The sequence below is a fragment of the Peromyscus maniculatus genome, chromosome 15 (genome assembly GCF_049852395.1).
Source record: "Peromyscus maniculatus bairdii isolate BWxNUB_F1_BW_parent chromosome 15, HU_Pman_BW_mat_3.1, whole genome shotgun sequence".
Classification (NCBI taxonomy): Eukaryota; Metazoa; Chordata; class Mammalia; order Rodentia; family Cricetidae; genus Peromyscus; species Peromyscus maniculatus.
Window position 1 is genome coordinate 42,080,511 of NC_134866.1, and position 21,002 is coordinate 42,101,512.

The 21,002-nt window shown below is 49.4% G+C and overlaps 1 protein-coding gene across 2 annotated transcripts in view; it reads left to right on the plus strand.

Annotated features, from left to right (window-relative positions):
• The first annotated feature begins 2,313 nt into the window (after positions 1-2,313).
• Snx18 (sorting nexin 18) overlaps positions 2,314-21,002 on the plus strand; it is a 40,523-nt gene continuing 21,834 nt past the window's right edge. Inside the window, exon 1 of one of the 2 annotated variants that reach the window (XM_076551881.1) lies at positions 2,314-4,106. In XM_076551881.1, coding sequence (XP_076407996.1) covers positions 2,504-4,106 — 1,603 coding nt within the window. In that variant the 5' untranslated portion in view covers positions 2,314-2,503. The remainder of the gene's footprint in view (positions 4,107-21,002) is intronic. The other variant, XM_076551880.1, reaches the window with a different exon arrangement.

The following is a 21,002-nucleotide window of genomic DNA, read 5'->3' on the forward strand; positions in this document are numbered from 1 at the left end:
GAACACAGACTAAAGAGGATTTGACACATGCGCGGTGAGAAAGGACAGCGTGAAGCTATTCTCCTTTCTATCATGGTCCTATAAGAGCAAAGAACTTCATATGCACACTAAAAAACACCACCGCTTTAATACAGTGGTCTTAAATCACAGCTGGGGCCCATGGCGTAGCATTCTTTGGCTTGCATGTCTGATGGCGGGCGCCCTGCAAAGTGCACTTACGGTGTCTGCAGAACCATGCCTGCCGTGAAGTTGAACATGCAACGCGGCTGAGTGCTGCTAGAAGCACTTCAGACCCGCTATGTACTTGATTGTGAATTAGTTATTTCTGTTTGCTGCCTGTTCGGGAAATTTTTACTGTTGCCAAGTTTGTCATGACCCTCAAGTTCAGTTATGTGGCCTCTATATGGGATTGTAACCCACAGTTTAAGAAACAATCTTCTAGACATATCTCTTGTAAATGCATTGCTATATTCACTCCCCTGGGTGAATGATTGTAAGTTATTAATGCTTAAGCACATTCCTGCTATATCCATGACCCTCTGGGGTAGAGTGTTTCCTGCCATTCTGACCACAGAACCAAGCAAGCATCATGACAGTTTGTTAACCTCTCTCCCAAACCCTTATGTCTGAAAAGCATAAAGTCCTTAAGGCTGCTCTGTCAAGCTGAGCTCTTACAGATGTGTGTGCACTTGGACTATCAATAGACTCAACACCATGGAGGTCCTTAGTTATTGCTTCCACAGTTGTTCAAGTCTTCTGTAAGAGCTTCATGTAAACTCCTGGAATTGTTATACCTGAGATAAGCCTGAAACTATGTAACTAACTCTCGAATCTAAAAGAGCAGTAGAGTGAATCTACTGTGTTTTGTCTGACACATTGTAGACTAGACGAACATCTTTTGAGTTACTACATCATATAAGCAGTTTAGTGTTGGCTTCATGTTTCTGATCATGCCAAGTGGTGAAGGAGAATCCCAATGATTGCTCTCCATGAGAATCATCATATCCAGAAAAAGCTGCACTTCAGAATTAGATTGAGTTATGGTTTTGCATGAGGAGGCACAGTGTGAGTCTGGTGTACTGGGTTAGGGGCTTACAACAAGAAGCTTAGATTACCACAGTGCTTAGAATAGTGGAATATTCTTCTGATCGGATTCCCAGACTGTCATAGAAAGGGTTAGAGGACAGGCTGAAATTAATGACATGTGACTAAAGAGCTCCAATTAGGGTTTTCTTCAAAGGAATAGGCTAGACTCAGTTAAGGAGAGTATGAGAAAATAAGCCTTGGGCAAGTTATATACTGAAGGAAAAGATATGAAACAAGGCAACTATAGGAGACTGGACTTGATAAAAATCTCAGGAAATGAGCTTTAATTGAGGAGAGGAATGGTTAATGACCTAGGAGGAAATGTAAAGGTGTGAACATAGGGACCTTCCCTATTGTGTACCACACCTGTAACTGCAATGTTAGGATTCTTATTCTCTTTAGGAAAGAGGTCAGAGATTTGTGCCTCCCCAGACAACAACAACAGCAGCAGCAACAACTGAACAGTGCTTTCCGCATACGTCATTTCCTTCACCTGTAAGATAAGGATGACGTTATCACGGAATCCACACAACCCTAGGAGTTAAATGCAATGCCAGCGACTCGCTCAAGGTCATACAGCTACTCAATGTCAGAATCCAGCCTGGCACCTGCAGCCTGGCTCTGAAGCCGAGCTCTCACGAGTGCTAGCTTTCTGCATACACTTACTGGAAACTTTTTCAGCTCCTCTCCCGCTACACCACCCTGGCCTCTTGACAAACAAGGACCTCCCCGTCTCATCTCCTTGCCAACAAGATCAGAGAGTACAGGAAAGAAAAGAGCTGTACCTGCAGTGAACACACCCCTGGCAAGGACATCCTTATCACTGCAAAAGCTAATCCTCATTGTGCAAGCTTTTTATCACACACGTGGGGTTAAAGTCATTTTAGGAGCATTCACTCCGAACCGTCAGAGAGGGAACGGTCATCGTGGATGCAAACACTCACTTTCTAAGATGTGTGTCTTTGGACTGGAAACACCGAAACAATGTCAGAGGATTCACTTCTGAAAAAGAAAACAAAAAACCAAACGCACCCGCAAGCGCGGTCCACCTAAAGGCCGCCAGTGTTTCCACACCCGCCACGAGGGGGCAGCGGCGGCCGCGGAGTCGGCGCCAGCGCGGCTGCTCGGCCATCGCTTGCTCTGGTCTGGCACGCGGCTCTCGGCGATGGATTAGCGCCGCTGGGGACGTGGGAGGCCCGGGCCCCGCCCCCAGCCGGCGGCGGCGGCGGCAGCGGCGGCGGCCCGGAGCCGCAGTCCTGGCTGCGCGCAGAGCGGATCGGCGCGGAGGGCGCGAGCGGAGCGGGAAGCCGAGTGTGCACGGCCCTCGGAGCTCCCCTCGGCGCACAGGGGCGCACAGGGTGCTGACCGCGGGGCCCTCGGGCCGGCCCGGGCTCCGGGCGGCTCCGGGCTCGGGACCATGGCGCTGCGCGCCCGGGCACTCTACGACTTCAGGTCGGAGAACCCCGGCGAGATTTCTCTGCGGGAGCACGAGGTGTTGAGCCTGTGCAGCGAGCAGGACATCGAGGGCTGGCTCGAAGGGATCAACAGCCGCGGCGATCGCGGCCTCTTCCCGGCCTCGTACGTGCAGGTGATCCGCACGCCCGAGCCCGGCCCTCCGGCCGACGGCGGCCCCGGAGTCCCGGCCCGCTACGCCAACGTGCCGCCCGGTGGCTTCGAGCCTCTGCCCGCCGCTCCGCCCGCCGCCTTCCAGCCGCTGCTGCAGCCGCAGGCGCCGCCGAGTTCCTTCCAGCCGTCGGGCGCCGGCTTCCCGTACGGCGGGGGCGCCCTGCAGCCGTCGCCGCAGCAGCTGTACGGCGGCTACCAGGCCAGCCAGGGCAGCGACGATGACTGGGACGACGAGTGGGACGATAGCTCCACGGTGGCCGACGAGCCGGGCGCGCTGGGCAGCGGCGCCTACCCCGACCTCGACGGCTCGTCCTCGGCTGGCGGCGGCGGCGGCGGCGCGCCTGGTCGCTACCGCCTGTCCACACGCTCCGATCTGTCGCTGGGCTCACGGGGTGGCTCGGCGCCGCCGCCGCATCAAGCGTCCGGAGCCAAGAGCTCGGCCACGGTGAGCCGCAACCTCAATCGCTTCTCCACCTTCGTCAAGTCGGGCGGGGAGGCCTTCGTGCTGGGCGAGGCGTCGGGCTTCGTGAAGGACGGGGACAAGCTGTGCGTGGTGCTGGGGCCCTACGGCCCCGAGTGGCAGGAGAACCCCTACCCTTTCCAGTGCACCATCGACGACCCCACCAAGCAGACCAAGTTCAAGGGCATGAAGAGCTACATCTCTTACAAGCTGGTGCCCACGCACACCCAGGTGCCCGTGCACAGGCGCTATAAGCATTTCGACTGGCTGTACGCGCGCCTGGCCGAGAAGTTCCCCGTCATCTCGGTGCCCCACCTGCCTGAGAAGCAGGCAACCGGGCGCTTCGAGGAGGACTTCATCTCCAAGCGCAGGAAGGGCCTGATCTGGTGGATGAATCACATGGCCAGCCACCCAGTGCTGGCGCAGTGCGACGTCTTCCAGCATTTCCTGACCTGCCCCAGCAGCACGGACGAGAAGGCCTGGAAACAGGGTAAGCGAAAGGCTGAGAAGGATGAGATGGTGGGCGCTAACTTCTTCCTCACTCTGAGCACACCCCCTGCCGCCGCCCTGGACCTGCAGGAGGTGGAGAGCAAGATCGATGGCTTCAAGTGCTTCACCAAGAAGATGGACGACAGCGCGCTGCAGCTCAACCACACTGCCAACGAGTTTGCGCGCAAGCAGGTGACCGGCTTCAAGAAGGAGTATCAGAAGGTGGGCCAGTCCTTCCGAGGCCTCAGCCAAGCCTTTGAGCTGGATCAGCAGGCCTTCTCGGTGGGTCTGAACCAGGCCATCGCCTTCACCGGAGATGCCTACGACGCCATAGGCGAACTCTTCGCTGAGCAGCCCAGGCAGGACCTGGACCCAGTCATGGACCTGTTAGCACTGTATCAGGGGCACCTGGCCAACTTCCCAGACATCATCCATGTGCAGAAAGGTAAAGCCTGGCCTGTAGAGCTGGTGGCATGGGATGTTTTGTTCAGGCTGAAAGCAATGACTTGGATAGGCGTCCCCCCTCTCTGGGTTCCGGTTCCGGTTCATTCTCCATGTCTGGGGACCCTTAGGGCTCTGGACTGTTGGGACTTCCTTAGAGAGTTTTCAGTGGATTGCTCGATTTGCTCCTTCTAGTCAGAGAGGGTGCTCAATGTGTTGTTGTCATTTCAGATTTGAGTGGGCAGGGAAATCAGCTGCTCTGGTCTATATAATCGTGTGGACGGGGCCAGAATTAGCATGGGGACCTAAACCAGGCTAGGCATCCCTTTGAGCACCGCAGTGCTGGCAGAGATAGGAGAATAGGAATCATGGATGCCTGGGAATAAAGGTAAGTCAGGCTTTCCACTCAGTTCCTGCTGTGGCTTGGGGGGTTTGGCCAACCAACCCTGTTCACAGAGCTGGGGCAGCCCAGGGACTTCCTGTGTCAGCTTCTTATGAAATGCCCCAAGAGGCTCTCTACCTTCAGGAACCCAGCTCTCTCCTTGAGTTCGGAATTTCTTAACCAGCTGACGTTTGGGCTGTTCTTTAGGATGCAGGGAGGCTAGGAGTATCACGTCTGAGAGCAGTGAGTTAGCCATCCCAGTGCCAGAGTGTGCTGCTTTTAGTAGTTGGTGGTGGTACCGGCTTTTGTGAAAACACGGACTCTGCAAATCCTTTTTTGTAGACTGCAGCAGCCATGCCTGCCTGACCTGAGGTTCCTCGCCAGCCGGCCCTCCCATATAATGGCTCTATTGATGGAGAGAGATGGGGAGGTGTTGCTGTTAGGAATGTGGCCTTGCCTCTGGAGGTCCACTGTGGGGGAGGTGGCAAGCAGGCAGGCAGTCACCTCCTGTAGCATCCTGGGCTGGTGGAAGGCTGCATGGACAGCCACGTTTGGCCTCGGGTGGGGGTGACCTGTTCACTTCCCTGCCGTGGGGGCGTGGGGGAACAGAGCATTTGGGAACATCCCTGATCTTTGACTTGTTCTTTCTTGGGTTCAACTCAGTTCTTCTTTCTGGTTCGCTGGAAGCAAACAGAACAAATCTGTTCCCCATCATGTCAGGCCCTTAGACATTTGGGGACATCAGTCTCTTTGCCATCTCCTTCCTTTCTGCCCTTTTTCCTTCCTTTTCCCAGTGTGACAAGTCAGTCCCAGTCTGACTCTTAATAGGGTGGGGGGATGGGGAAGTTCAAAGGTCTTGAGTCCCTTCTGGCTGCTGCCGAACGTAGTACTGTGCATATCGGTGGTACTAGTTTCCTGAGCGAACAGCAACTTTCTTGACAATTTGTAGTTCATAAATACAGTCTAAGACTGAACTGACTCTTTGAGCAATAATATTGCTGCTGGCCTGTATTGAACTCACATCTACATTCTTTCTGTTTTATTTTTAAGTTTGTTATGAATCCTTACCCTTCTGGGCTGGTGGGAGTGAAACTGACATGCAACATCTTACCATTTAAATCCTATTGCAATAATACTTCAGTGGGTCCCACGCAGCCAGCTGCCTACTGATGGATTTCTGTGGGTTGGTACAGAATGTTGACAGTACTTGGAGAATTGCAGGACCACGTACTGACTGACTGCCTCCTAGGTGGTGGGGGCGGGCAGATGTCTGCTCCACCTCTGTGTGGGTTCATTCACTGGTTCTACTGTCGTTCGGGCCTTTGGTGAGCCCTGCTGTGGAAACTGAGTATCAGAAAAGCTGTGTTTGTCCCGAGGACTGCTCCAGTGTGCAGTGAGTCTAGTCAGCCATGGAGGTTTTTTTTTTTTTTTTTTTTCCCCTAGACCATAAAGCATGGATTGTCTCCTGTTGCTTGGGACCTGGAAATCCTTCCTTTTCAAACTGATGTTTCAGGTGGCTTAAACAGTTCTACAGGATAAACATCTGTAGGCATTACTTCGGGAACACGACTGATTGATTGATTGATTGGTTGGTTGGTTGTGATGTTTTTTCTTCTGTCACCTTGGTGTGTAACGCACAGGGAGCTTGAGTCTCTAGATGACTTCTTCTGGAATGCTGACATTTAAAGATGTAGTGTCCAATGCATAGGGCCAACGTTGGCTTACCACCAGTATCTCTTAAGGACGCTAGTATTAGAGGTGCAGTTGAGATTCAAATCCTAACCCCCTGGCCTGGGGGAAGCTTTTTGAGTGTGCTGGGGACTTGGTGATGTAAAGGTCAGCTGACCCTCCCTCTCCTCAGCGATGGAGTTGCTGTTGCAATGACTCTTGGGGTTTTTTTTTGTTTTTTTTTTTTTTTCAGTCTGAGCACTTGGGAGTCTGTTGACTGCTTGAGCTGCTTGAGTTTTTTGTTTTGTTTTGTTTTTCATCTAAGATCTCAAAGTACAATCACATCAAAGGGCTCAGCTGACTTGAGAATAGCAACTGCAAAAAAAAAACCACAAGAAAACCTCAAGCGGCCTCCCAGTCTTTTGCTGTAGGTGATCCCAAGTTTTTAATCTCAGTTTAGGAAGAAGTTTTATAGTTGGACATTCACAACAAGTGTCTCACCTCTGGTGCTCTCCTTGTTTAAAGGAAATGCAGGTTTTTGTTGCTTTAACATTTTACATGCGTGGGAAATTAACATGCAATCTGATGGAAACTTCAGTTCCTCATTCAAACGGTTATAAGTAACAAGTGCTTAAGTGAGTTGTGACCAGAAGATTGGGCAATAGACACCGAGGTGGCCATCGTGGTTCAGAGTTTCAACAGCACTGTCTGTTGACTTCAGTAACTCCGCGCTCCTGAGATTCCGGAAAGTTAGTTACCTTTCCGTGTGTTTTTCTAGTAGTTTTCTTTTCCTTCCGTAATTTTGTGGCAATGCTTACTTCCCTTGTGAGCTTAATTGATAAAAAGTGGGAGGGGAAACAGGTTCTGCTGGATGGCTCTTGCAATCCTCCCAGCTGTGAGCCCTGTGAGCCCTATTAACTGGTCATCGCCATGTCTCAGTACACCCACTGGCCTCCTTTGGGAATCTGAGCCATCCTGGTGGGGACCTGCACTACAGAATGGGGGTGGGTATGCTTTAAATGTGATGGGCTGGCTTTTGCTTAGGCTCATAAAGGTTTTAGTTTAGTACTTGGAGCCAAAGTGAAGAGAGCCATATGGTTCCATCAGCTGAAAGATAATTCTAGAATTGTGTTTTTAAATCAACTAATGGACTCTTGGATAAATAGACCTACTTAGTTTAATGGAGTGAGCGGAGGGTGAGGGGGTTGCTGTAGCCTGTAGTAAGGAACGTTGGGTGGACATTTAGAATGTGCACAGATTGCAGCCATACTTGGCTTGACTTAACAGGAGGAGTTCTTTCAGCTCTTCAGAGCCTCTGCAGGCAATGTGTACGCTCCGCTCTGTCACTGACCTGGAAACCCTGTGGCTCTGATTTTGTTTCCCTCACTGGTAACATTTTATCTTCTCTCTGTCTATGGTTCTTGCCTGCAGTGTGCTTTGATACCGCTGAAGCCCAGGGACTTTGAAGCAGTCCGTGGGAGAGTATTTAGTAGGGGACTCCCAGCATGCTCAGTTTGGTTTCCAAAGATGTGATTAGCTTCTCCAGTTTAATAAAGCCACACTGGATGGCTGCAACTCAGGGTTTAAGTTTTATGTTTATCTCTTGAGGATTACAGTAGGAAAGACCATAACAGCAAAATGAAGAGTTCCCTTGTGCTCATCTTTGTTTATAAGTATGAACTAGAGGACTGGAGGAAGCCACACAGAGCAGTTTCTTTATTCCGAGGAAAAGGCCTCAAACCATATTCCACACTGAAAGATAACTCATTTTGGGGAGAATCTTAGGAAAGGGACCTCTGAAGCCACAGCCTGCTAGGCTGTGCTGTTCAATGGAACTTTCAATAATGACAGCATGTCTGTTGGATGAGACCTCATTTGTCCCCTGTGAAGCAGGACCAGATAAATAGACAGTCCGATTTCTGTATTCTTCACTTGATGGTGCAGACTCTATTTCTTTGCTCTCTAAATGGTCCAGATGGCCCTGCCTTTTCAACAAAAAAAATAGCCCCAGGACCTGAGGCCTGATGGCCAGAAGCTGGCCTGCCAGCCCTAGTGGGTAGAATTTCACCATTGTGCTGTCTTTCAACACCCTGAGGAGGGTAAGTCTTGTGTCCCTCGGACATTAATTAAAGATAGCCAGAGTCCCAGCAGGGCAGACAAGGTGAGGCCTTGCTGCCCGGCTTCCATTCAGCGCCCTGTTCTCCTGTACTAAAAATAGCCTGAAGAAGGTGGTGCCCGGAATAAAGAGGAAGGGCTAAGGAGGAGGGCTGTTTGCAAGTTCATCCTTTTGAACCCCCTGTGCCAGACATGGAGGCCAGTCGATTTTTTTGTCTGAACTCAGCTGGAGCATTTCTCCCCTCCCCGCTCCACCTCAGCTGTTGACTTCATTTCTAGATGTAACGTTCGTCCCAGTTTGCACTTTTCTTAGTGGCTCTAAGGTAACCTCTGGGATTTCTGAAGGCGAGGAGTCAGTTGCTTGGTTAAAGCTTAAATGTGGCTGGTCCGTGACTGGTCCATGACTGTCCTGCTCAGATGGCTAGGTGGATGCTTCTGTCTTCTCCCTGCTGGTGGTTTCTAGACTCTGAGCTCTGCAGTCCTGTCTGCCCCACTGGGGAGCCCAGATTGTCCTGCCAATCGCAGCGGAACCGAGGGGACTTTCCTTCCCAGTTCCACCAGGAACTCTTCGCACCCCTGGGCTTCATTGGACTTCCCTTCTTGTTGGGAAATGACACCCTGTCAGATCACCTTATGATTTCCAAGCAGGAGAAATTCTGTGATTCACTAGGAAACAGGAAACTTCCCTTAAACATAGGTTCCTTTTTGGCAGCTCTATAAAAACCTGCTGTATTTCTAATATTTTTAAACCAGACTTTAATATTGAGTTTAATGTTGAATTGCATCATCTCTGAAGCCCATGATACATGATCATCACCAATAAAGTGGTCAGATGACTGAGATTTATTGACAATTTAATGAGATTGTATCCAGAAGACATAGCCTGAACCATCTGGCTGCTGTGGGATGCCTTTCTCTATGCTGTGAATATGTGCTGCGCTGACTGGTTGATAGATAAAGCTGTTTGGCCAATGGCAAGGCAGAATAGGCAGACTAAGGTGAGGCGGTACATTCAAACTGAAGAGACAGGAAGAAAAAGGTCAGGCGAGATGCTGCGAGCCGCCACCGGGAGCTGCAAGATGTAAAAGTACCGGCAAGCCACAAAGCCACGTGACAAGACATAGAATAATAAGAGTGGGTTGAATTAAGTTATAAGAGCTGGTTAATAATGTGCCGGAGCCATAGGCCATACAGTTTGTAATTAATATTAAGCCTCTGAGTGATTATTTTATAAGCAGCTGAGGGACCGTGGTCTGGATGGGACCAGAGAAACTTCTGTCTACATCTGGCAGCTGGTGTTTAGACAGCACATTCTAGATTTTACTGGAGGCACAGATAGCATGCTTTGATCCTCAGTGAGTTCTGGACCAGTGATAAAGGGTGGTCATCCTGCTGTGGCAGTGTGGTTGTGTGCCAGGTTCCTGAGAGTCCGGAGGATCATGGGAAGGGGGTGTGCTCATAGTGTACCTGTGGCACAGAGCGGTTAGGTGGTTGGGCCAAGAGGTCTTGTGTGCTGCTTCATGGCTATGGCGCCGGGCCCATCTGTGGACCAGCGTGGAGTCTGTTGGGCTGGTGTGTGGGTGAGTGGGAGTAACTTTGAACAATAATCCATAATCTTCAGTGCAAAGTGGGAGCACTTCCCTAAGGTCACTCTGAGGATTACACTTTATAGTGCTTAGTAGCTACTTACCAAATGTTTGGCATTGAGAACAGGCAGGTGCTTTTAAAGTGGGAGTCAGTCTCCATGGAAACACAGTTCTAGTACGGACGCCGTCCCTCCCCGGCAGCCTGGAACCACCAGAATTGCAGGCATGAGTACAGACCAGAAGCTGGAGGAATCATTAGTACAGCCCTGGGGTATTCTGTTTGAATCAGGTTATCCTGTATTGAGTACCGGCAGTCATTGCTGGCATCAGAGGGGCAAATCGAGATATTCCCTGGAGCGATCAGTATGTTGTGCACATTAGACAGTTTATGTAAATTCTCTCATCAGACCCTCTTCCTCCCACGCCAAATTAATTTTACGCAGGGACAGAGTGTGTCAACACTTCTGAGCATCGTTCTCCACATCTGTAAAGATGAAGTTCTGGATTTCCTAGATACTGCTTTGTTTAGGGGATTCTTATTTTGTTAAACAACGTTATTATTTCATACTGAAAGTAAAACAACTCAAGAGTGCAGTAAACATTTAGACATTGTTTCAGGCTGCTTTCAATAGTGTTTTGTCTGCCCATGTGACTGCAAGCTGGGAGCTTGAAAATCCTTTATCAGCTGACAAAGTTAAGGACATTTAGTTCAGATCAGTAAACATGTATCCCTGGCTTAATTCATGAGATGCTTCTAGAAGGGAAGTACCTGGCCTCCTGGCTGCCTGTGGCGGGGCTCCCCGTGTTCTGAAGCTACCTTGTGGTGATCGCATGGTGCCAATTCTAGGACCTAGATGAGAGATGTGATGAATGGGGCTGCAAACGCGATCAGCTGGAATGCTATTTTTTTCTTCCGTCTGCAAAGCGAACTTTATTTTGAACTCTGAACACAGCCTCCTTTCCCAGAATAAAAGAAAATCAAGTTAGTTTGCTTTTCGTGTTGTGACCCAAATACCTGCTCAAAAGCAGCTCCGGGACGGTGGATTTGCTTTGACTCTGGTTGGAAAGTGGCATGCCCCTCCTGGGAGAGAAGACATGGCAGGTGGCTCCCTGGTGGCCAGAGTGTACAGGTGGGACTCCTCACTGCTTCTGCTCCCGAGCTTTCTCCCCCTCTCTCTCTTCAGTGTGAGACCCCACCAGCCTCTGGGTGGTCCTCAGTTATCTTCCTTATTGGCCCCTCACAGACATTCCCAAAGGTGTATGTCACTAATATACTTAATGTAGACAAATTGACAGTCAAATTAGCAATCACAGTGGGTGTATGATCCGATTAAACTTCAGTGTGAATACTTTTAACCAACCATGCCATTTCTACCCCTTTTCTTAGAACCTTGTAACTTATGATGTGATTTGATTTTTCCCCCTATGCATTATTTAGTGGATTGGATGACGGGAGTTGGGAGAAAGGCAATATCATCAAGTTTATTCATAGGCCCCTCTAAAAAATAAACTCGATTTTTATTGCATAAATATTTAAATGGATAGCACAGCCTAAGCACCGCCAACATTCCATCAGTGACCCAAATGATTGCCACCCTCGTGTGGCTTACATTCTAGCAGGGTGGAGACACAATGAAAGATAAACACAGCAAGCCATAATGTGCAGCAGATATGTATGATATGCATTCAGAAGTGCAGCAGGGAGCGGGGTGGAGCAGAGAGATGGACCGTCAATGTGGACCTCACCGAGAAGGAGGGATTTATGCAGCACCATGGAGTCATCAGAGCAGGTGTTACTGGAGAGGACTCTTCAGGCAGAGGGTCGTCTGTAACTAGGCCCTGGGTGGCTGTGGACTAGGAAGGTGGAAGAATAGTCAGGAGGAGGTCAAAGGTTGCATCTAAGGCATCCCAGTAGGAGAGGTCCTCACAGAAGAGCAGATTGGTAAGGCTTTGTAGGTCACTGTCAGGACACGTAGTCAAAGTTCAAGCGAGATGGAAGCTCTTTCAGGATTTTGAGTAAAGGGATGGCATCCATTTTAGACCTTTCCCAGTTGTGCTGAGAAAAATGGCTTGGAGGTCAGAGCAGGTACAAACAGGAAAACAGTCGGAGGTGGTGGCCGAGACAGGGGAAGGGGAGTAGAGGTGACCGATCAGGAGGGGTCCCAGCCCACAGAGAGATCTGTGTTGAAGGTACAGTCTGCAGGTTTAGGGCCTGACCAACAAGCTGGGGCTTTTTAAGCCTGGTAGATACATTGGGTTCCTGGGCTGGGATCTGCATCTCTCACACAAGCACAGGCAGCCAAACCCCCAATCTGGACCTAGTGCTTGGAGCCTTCTAGTCAGAATACGGCCTTTAAGCAGTCGCCCTATGTAGGGCTTAGTTGTTGGCTGGTATTTACTGTCTCCCTTTTGTGATCTTGCATCATATAGCTGCACTGCTTTATGTATTTGTAGTAAGTGCTTAATACATGTTTGTCGCGTTAATGAAGCAGGCACTCATTAGTAAACTACTTGGCTGACTTTGAGAAAGATGTCTTATGTGACTTACAGAATGCTTTTGTTTTCCCATTTAAAAGTGTACAGGATCTAAAGATAGGATCTGCATATACTTTATGGATGAAGTCATTAATATGTGAGTGATTTTAAATTCTTAGATTTATGTGGCTATGATCTGACTTTCTAAAATTCATCAGAGGAAGGAAAATGAATATGTACCTCATAGTATTTCTTTATCTGGACTGCTTGGTGTTTCAATGTGTAGAGATAAAGTTAACACACACACACACACACACACACACACACACACACACACACACACACACACACACGTCTTTTCTGGTAGGTTTTAGTAGTAGTAGTAGTTTTCTGGGGTCCTTTCTGCTTGATTTGGAGCATAAAGACCTCAGTATGTGCGTTGACATTACCGATGGACTTGGATTCTTGGAGCTTGGATGCTGGGCAGGTGGTACCTCATGGAAGTCACAGTTCTGTTGGGGGGTAGGATGTATGTACAGAGGATCCAGACAAAAGGCAAATTCATCTCAGAATAAGTATATGAGAATTGAGAAGGTGGAGGGGGTTTTCAGTTTACATTTGAGGCTTGGGTGGAGGGTACTTGGTTTCTGCTTTGAAAGATTCATATTTGACTTTTGGAAGAACATGGATGCAACACACTCATCTTGGATATGGTTTAGGATAGGTGTGATAAGCACATAATAGCTGACCCGTTGGTTCCAACACAGAAGTCCATGAAGGAGTCTGACTAGCTGTGAATACAGTGTGACACACACAGTCACGGCAAGCTCAGGAGAAGGTATCCGTAATTGCACAGTTTCATCTTAAGATGAGTTTTGAAAACAATGGTCAATTTGCAAGCAGGGTGGGAACTTCCCAGACCAAAGGAGCTGTGTATGCAAAAATCAGTTCAGGCTGCCTCTCAGAATCAGCTCCCTGCCCCCAGTCTGTTGAACCTGAATGTCAAATGCATACTGTCTGGACAGTATTGGTCTTCAACAAGTACTTATGATATGCTTCTGGGTTTACAGCCACTGTTGTGGGTGGTGAGGGAAATGTTATAGAAGGTAGGTACTAATGTGGCCAAGTTAACACTTCCGGTGGACAGGTGTGTGGTGTGGGAAGCTTTTGAAATAATTGAAACGACATGGTAAAATCCTGAATGGACGCAGTGTCATGGGATGGAGAAGAAGGGACAGGACCTTCTGTCGGCAGAAGTAGATAAAGGAGACAAAATGACCTGTAGACGGTGAACTGTGGAGCCACCGGCATGGGTCTTGGGGGAATAGCTTTAAACACAGGCTGCAGCCTGTGGGCCAGGTGTACAAAGGGGCTTGTTTACAGCACTTGAGCTAAGGATGGTTTTTATGTGTTTAATGGTTCTGTAAGTGCCTGCATAATAACCCCAGCGCTGCCTGTTGATCTGCAAAGCCTAAAATATTTACTGTCTAGCCTTCAAAGAAAGTGTTTGCGAGCCTCTTGTTAAGGACAGGCAGGCTAGTGGAGTGGAGGTACAAGTGGCGGTTGCTGCTGGTTATTGAGTTTGCTGTGTGGCTTTCCCTGTTCCAGACACTCTGGTGAGCATGACATCATAGTTCTTTGACCAGGTGATTCACATCTGTCTTTAATGGGATCACACGGTGTTTAATGTCTTTAGGCACTGGTGTTACCTCCTGTGTTAGTTTGCCAGGACTGCTCTAACAGGTCATCGCAGTCTGGGTGACTTACACAGCAGGGTTTCCCATTACAGTTCTGCAGACTGGCTCTCTGAAATGAAGGTGTTGGCAGAACCGTTGCCCCTCCACGGAGACCACTTCCGTTCCTGGTTGCTGGCCTGCCTCAGGGTGGCTTGGCTACAGGTGGTCACTCCAGTCTGTACCCATCGTGGCATGGCATTATCCCTGGGTGTAACTGACTGGCCGGCCATCGGGCTGTATGCGCCCTTGGTCCTTGCCTGCTCTGGCCAGTGTGACCTCACATCTGACATCGATTCACTAATCACATGTGCGAAGACTGTTTCCCGGTGGATAAGGATTGGGTGATGCTCTTTAATCCAGGACAGTGAGCTAACTTCCCCCCAGAGGGCGTCATCTCCTGAGGGTGATCCTCACAACTGAGGCTGAGAAGTTGGGCGTGTCCTAGGTCACCCAGCTGACAAACCAGGGCAGGATTTGAATTCATGTTTGACCTTGAGACCGGTGTGAATACTGGCTAGGCAATCGATTCCGTTGGCAGTTAGCAGCTGGTAAAGGGTTTTCAACTAAGTAGTGGCATCTTGCTCATCTTCAAAGTAGCTAGCAGATTTTGAAGGCTTTTGCCATGTACCAGGCGTGGCACTTCTGTATATTTATATACACTGTACCCGTTTAAACCTCTGATTTCGCCACTTTACAGGTGGGCACTGAGCCATGGAAGTTGAAGCGTGAGATTCCGGCATACTTCCTGGTGCTGACTGTAGGCCCAGAAAGCTCTGCCGACGCATGCAGAGATGAGGAGGCTGTTGAGTAGGTCTGCGGGTGTGGCTTTGGAAAAGAGCAGGTGAACTTGAGACGGCTGCTAGCCAGAGCGGCGGCATTTGACCAGGTGCTGGGTGTCTGTCTTAGTGTTACCCTGGGGTGTTACCTTTGGTGATAGGAAATGGTGAGGCCAGTAATAGAAATACACGGGCGGAGAGGAGGAGCCGGCTGAGGAGACAGGGGTGAGGCTGAAAGGAATCGTGGGAATCCTGTGGTCCAGGCCTCGGCCTTCTGTTTGTTTTGTTTGTGTTTTCAGGCAGGTCCCCATCTGTAGCCCAGGTTTGCCTTGAATTTATGGATGTCTTCCTGCCTCGGCCTAAGCGCTGGGATGACAGGCATGCATCACTATGGCCACCTTGGTTATTTTAATTAAAGGAAAAACTGCAGTTTCTTTTGATCTACAAAGATAAAAGGAGGCTCTCGCTAAAAATAAATCAACAGAGAAGCCCCTCCTCTTAAGGCCTGGCAGCATAAATGATACCAGCTCTTGACAAAGACCAGCAGGGCCTTCCAGGAGTGGGGATGGGTGTGTGTATGTGTGTGTGTGTGGGGGGGGGGGGTTGTCTTTATATTCACAGGGGACTCAATTCCTGTTGTGTACAATGGAATATTCTTTTTTTTTTTTTTTTTTTTTGGTTTTTTGAGACAGGGTTTCTCTGTGTTGCTTTGCGCCTTTCCTGAAACTCACTTTGGAGACCAGGCTGGCCTCGAACTCACAGAGATCCGCCTGGCTCTGCCTCCCGAGTGCTGGGATTAAAGGCGTGCGCCACCACCGCCCGGCAATAGAATGTTCTTAGCCAGTACAGGTAACAGCATGGGCCATGGAAGTGTTCTTGTGCTTCAAGACTTGTATTTGGAGTGTATCTTTGAAGTCGGTATTTTCTAGGTCTTATGTTCTGGCTCTGATTGGTTGGTTGTTCTTGTGCCGTTACCCAAGGAAGTTCAGACATGCCAGGGTAAAGAGTAAAGCCATGGACTCCTGGTCCCCGCCAGCACAGGGATGCAGGGGAGTCACGGGGGAGACGAGGGTGCTGGGGGGGTTTCTGTTCAAGCCGGCTGATTAAGAACTGCCCCACACAATCATCGGGTGGCGTGTAGCGGCCGCCCTCATGGCATGGTTACAGTGAAAGAAATATGGGAAGGTCTAAACTGCCTTCCTTGTGTGACATAATCGTAATTTCAGGGAAAATACTAGACAGCGGAAAAATATATCCTCGAACTATCTTTGTGGCCCCAGGTTAATGCAGTCCTCTTGGGCGTTTTCACAGCCCAGCCTCTCGGAAGGCCTTGGCTCTGGGCTCACAGCCCCCACCCGCCTGGTGGCTCATCAAGCTGTGGTACCACTCTCACTAGGCCTGGCCTGGTCCTGCCCCCGTCCTGCCCCGGTCCTGCCCCGTGGGAGGGTCTTCTGTTAGCAGCCTGGGTCGATTGGATTTTAGCCCAAACCTTCATTTTATCTTAGCAGAACAAAAGACACCAAGATTTTATTCCACTTCTAAGTACTTCCCAGGTCCCCTTTTCTCTGCTGTGACTCCTGGTGTTGGTTGTGAAGGGTCTGCTAAATGCAAGTGTTGACAGCTTGCTGGCATTGCTCAGTGGGATTTTGTGGCCAGAAAATATTTAAGAAAAGAAATAAGGGTTGGGGATTTAGCTCAGAGGTAGAGCATTTGCCTAGCAAGCACAAGACCCTGGGTTCGATCCTCAGCTCCAGACCAAAAAGAAAAAGAAAAGAAAAAATATTTGCTTTGCCGGGCGGTGGTGGCGCACGCCTTTAATCCCAGCACTCGAGAGGCAGGCGGATCTCTGTGAGTTCGAGGCCAGCCTGGGCTACCAAGTGAGATCCAGGAAAGGCGCAAAGCTACACAAGAGAAACCCTGTCTCGGAAAAACAAAACAAAACAAAAAAAAAAAAATATTTGCTTTGTCTTTCTTACGCTCCGATTTTAAGTCTTCATCTGTCTTTGCTGAGATAGAGGCCAGTCAGCATTTCTACCCTCATACCCTCTCTTTGAAGTACAGGTATTCGGTGTTTACGGGATCACCTTGGACCTATTTTGTCATCCAGTGTTTGAACATCTACTCCTTGGTTCTGGAGACCAACCACAGGGCTTTGCTTGCTGAGTGCGGCTCCCCGCTGAGCTGGTCCCCACCCAGGTTCAGGATTTCTTGGGAGCTGAAGCATCATAAGAACGTTTATGAAATTCCAGCCACAAACATTTTGTTTTTAGCCAGTAAGCTGCAAGAGATGCATGGCTTCAGGCTTCATTTGGGGAACAAGGCAAAACTGAGCATCCGGTGAGTGAGGGTACGTCACCTTGATGCTCTCGCCCAGCCTGGACGTCATTCTGCCGGGAACCTCAGTGACTGGAGGAAAGCTGTCCTCACTGGTTCTTCAGGGTATAGCAAGGATTTTTACCAAGAACAAGCAACTTATTTTATTTTCAGGACCAAAGTGAGCTTAGACAATGGAATTCTTTAAATGATTTTTTTTTTGTTCCCCCATTAACAAGCAGCCAGGTTTTTCTGTCACACATTCTTGCCTCGACTGTCTGAAAATAGCTCCAGACTTCTCGTCATTTAATTCAGTTACGAGTTGAAAGTGAATTCCAATGAATTTACCTTTGAAAGTTACTAGTACTTGGCTTTAGCAGCATTTAAGCCCTTCAGAAAAAGTGGTTTGCGGCCAGGTGTAGTGATCGTGGAACCTTGAGAGGTTGAGTTAGGGGATTGTGAATTCAAGGGTCCTCAGGGCCACCTAGTGGGACTGTGTCTCAAACCCAAACAAGTAAATGAAATGCTTGTTTTCACTGGCTCAGTATTTGTACCCGGCAGAGTTCATCAGTGTGCTCCGAGCCTAGTGTGACTTGACTGAGTGGAACTCTCAGGCACTTTGGGGATGCTCCTGCTTGATGTGGGCAAGCAAACTGCCCAGGTTCGTATGCAGCCAGCTCTCCCTGGTACTGCCATCCGTGTCCTAAAGCTTTCCCTTCCAACCTTTGAAAACTGTGAGAGCTGAGGAGAAGAGCATGCAACCTTCAGAGAGGGTAGCACAGAACAGGTGTCCTTGATGGCACGTGTGACTGTCACCACCCCGGTGGCCATCCCATCCCCGTTAGGTGGATATTGGCCTTTGTTTTGGAAGCCTTTTACTTGAGGGGCAAGTGCGTAAATACTGGAAGAGAGGGGGAAGTGTGTCAAGTGGGTGAAGACCCTGAGGGAGGAAGAAGAGGAGTGGGGGCCGGGGAGAGGCTGCTGGAGAGGAGGAGGGGGGCTACGAGGGTGTGAGGACCAGAAAGGGAGGAGAAGGAAGTAGGTCACCTTGACCAAATCAGCATTTTCTTTCAACGTTGGTAGTACGAGTGGGAATGAAAATAAACTGCCCATCCATCCAGACTGCTGGTCCCTGTGCTCCATTCTGCTTTACCTCTTACACCAAGGCTCTGTTTTCTGAGACAGCCCATAGGGAGACCAGAAATTTACTTTATGTTTTTGGCACATTCATGATTTCAAACTCAAATGAGTTTTCACCACCACCCCCCACCACCCCACCCACCCGGAAAAAGCATAGCCTTTGGATTCTGGGCCTTTTGGGTAAGTGGCTCGGACAAAACCGACTGGGAAGATATTTGGATGAGGTTGGGAAGACAGAGCCAAGGGGCAGAGAGAATCGGGGTGAGGGCGTAAAGAGGAAGCCCTGCACCAGCCCCAGCAACTTTTCCAACAGAGTTGGGGTAACTCCCGTGGCGGCATATAGCCCGTGAAGCTGGGTTTTTCCTTCTTTCTTTTGCTGGGTCAGTTGGTGGCAGGAAAGTTGTCCTTTCTCTTGGAGCAGGACACAGGGCACAGGCAGGTTTGCTAGGACACTTGTTGACTTAGTTCAGCTGGTGGTGGGTTGTCCCTGTGTGCTAAGACCCCAGCTGCAGGGCCCCCGTGGTCTCTCTGCAAAGGCAGTAATGTGGAAATGCTCGGTGAGCCTTAGCTTTTGACTCAGGGAAATGACGTAATGACATGGTCCGCACTCTGTCAAATGGGGCTGACTTCCTTGATCATTATTCGTTTATAAAATTTGAGTCTTTAATGTAATGATATTAATGAACTTTGTTAGTAATTCAATTCCTTGATTTCATATTCATTGCAAACCTGAATAACATGCTCCCGATTAAAGGAGTGTGTTCGGATTACAAGCAAAGACGTGATTCTCTCTAGCTTTGCTCTTTGCAGCCTGAGCGGATTGTAAGACTTCCCAGGGTGCTTACCCCTGGTAACACACACAAAGGTAGGGAGTGGGCGGAAGTGAATCGGAACCTTGGGTGTCTGTAGAGCTGATTCTGGAGTTCCGAACAGGCACAAAGTTCCTTCCAGAGGTGGGTCGATGGGAGTAGGTTTGAGAATGAACCTTGCTGAATTTTGCAGTTACAGAGTCTGCACGGGAGTTTAGGAGAGTTTGTTCATAACAGCAAAGGAAGAACATTGGTTTAGTTTCTCTTAACTCTGAAAATGTGCCAAGTGAAGGATCCCTTTTGGTTTTTCAAGACTACTTGGTCTCTATAGCCTAGACTGGTCTGGAATTCACTATATTGCTCAGGTGTCTTTGAGCTCATGATGTCTTCCCGCTTCTGCTCTCAAGTGCTGGGATACAGGCGTGAGCTTGCTTGCTAGCTTGAGACGCGCATCTCACATCTTATCTGTTTATGTCCACAAAGGTATTAGCAGTCTCTTGCAGACACCTGTGTAGTCTCCAGGTGGCAAGGGCCAGGCTGGCCCACAGGTGGGAATGGTGGTTTCTTTGAAACAAGTAGCCCTGGACGTTTTGGACAGGTGACAACCTCTTGGAAGATTTTTTAGAATTATACCATAAACTCTTCCACGCACCTTTCAGCTTCAGATACATAAGGAAACCTGGGACCAGCTATGCCCTGTCCACCGGGCCTGGACTGTAGCTCACCTTCCTCAGTCTGTCAGGCCTGGAGTGATGGGGTGGGGTTGGTTATATGTCTGTGGAAGCTCGACCTCAGGGTTCCTGCTGCTCCTTTAGAAATAAATTATTACCCCAGTGAACTTTTAGTCCTGTTGAGGACTCCAGATACTTTGCCAGACTTATTTAATAAGTCAACCGAGTGCCCACCAGAAACATCCCTCTCAATATGTATGCTTTTTAATATGCCTGTCATGAACCCCACCCCCACTCCCACCCCCACCCCACAGAGCGCCTCACAGGAAGGAACCATTAGAATGTGCTAAAGGCCCTGCTGGTGTTCTGGGACAGCCTGTGCTACTTCTGCCTTTTGGGGATGTTGCCCAAGTGTTCCTCTCCCTTCAGGCCCCTTCCTGTGCTTGGAGGACATGTCAGGAGCCGTTTCCTGTGGGTGCTTTGCACCACCTTCCTGTAAGAAGCAAGAGCTCTGAGCCCCAAGTCTTCCCGTACTTCCGAAGAGCACACCCTGGTCTGTAGTAGACCCCTTTAAAGTAAGCCCTTGGTTTGCTCGCTCATGGACTAACTCATGTCTGTCCCTTAGCCCAGTAAAGCCCCCTTAGAAATTGTTCCCACCAATCACTTGTGCGTTTTCTTATTTATTAGCACAAATTCATTGGATGGGAACAGTGGATTTCATCGTGACGTTTCATACACGTTTGGAATGGACTTTGAGCACAGCCCGGCGGCCCTCGTGCTCTTGGGTCTCCTCCCCCTTCCTCCTGACCCCCTCCCCTCCCCCCAGTAGTCCCCTTCTGCTTTCATGTCTTCTTAAAAAGAAAATCTGGACTGAGATGAGAGAAATGGGGTATTTGTCTAAGGGTTATATTTCACACAACGTGGCATTTTCCTGCAGCTGACATCATTTTGCCGTTCTCCCGTATGGGCCTGTAGGTGGGTGTGCGCGTGTGTGTGCCAGCGTGTGCCTCCCTTAGATCTCTCACTGAATGTGGAGCTCACAGATTGGACTAGATTGCTCAGCCAACAAGCCCCAGAGTTGGCCCCAGAGACCCTCCTGTTTGCCCCTCTGGCACAGCAGTGCGGGGGGTATGTTACAAGAGAATTCCCCTACGTCTAGCTTTTAGTGGGTGCCAGGGATTGAACTCAAGTTCTCATGCTTGCCCAGCACGCCCCTCACTAATTGAGCC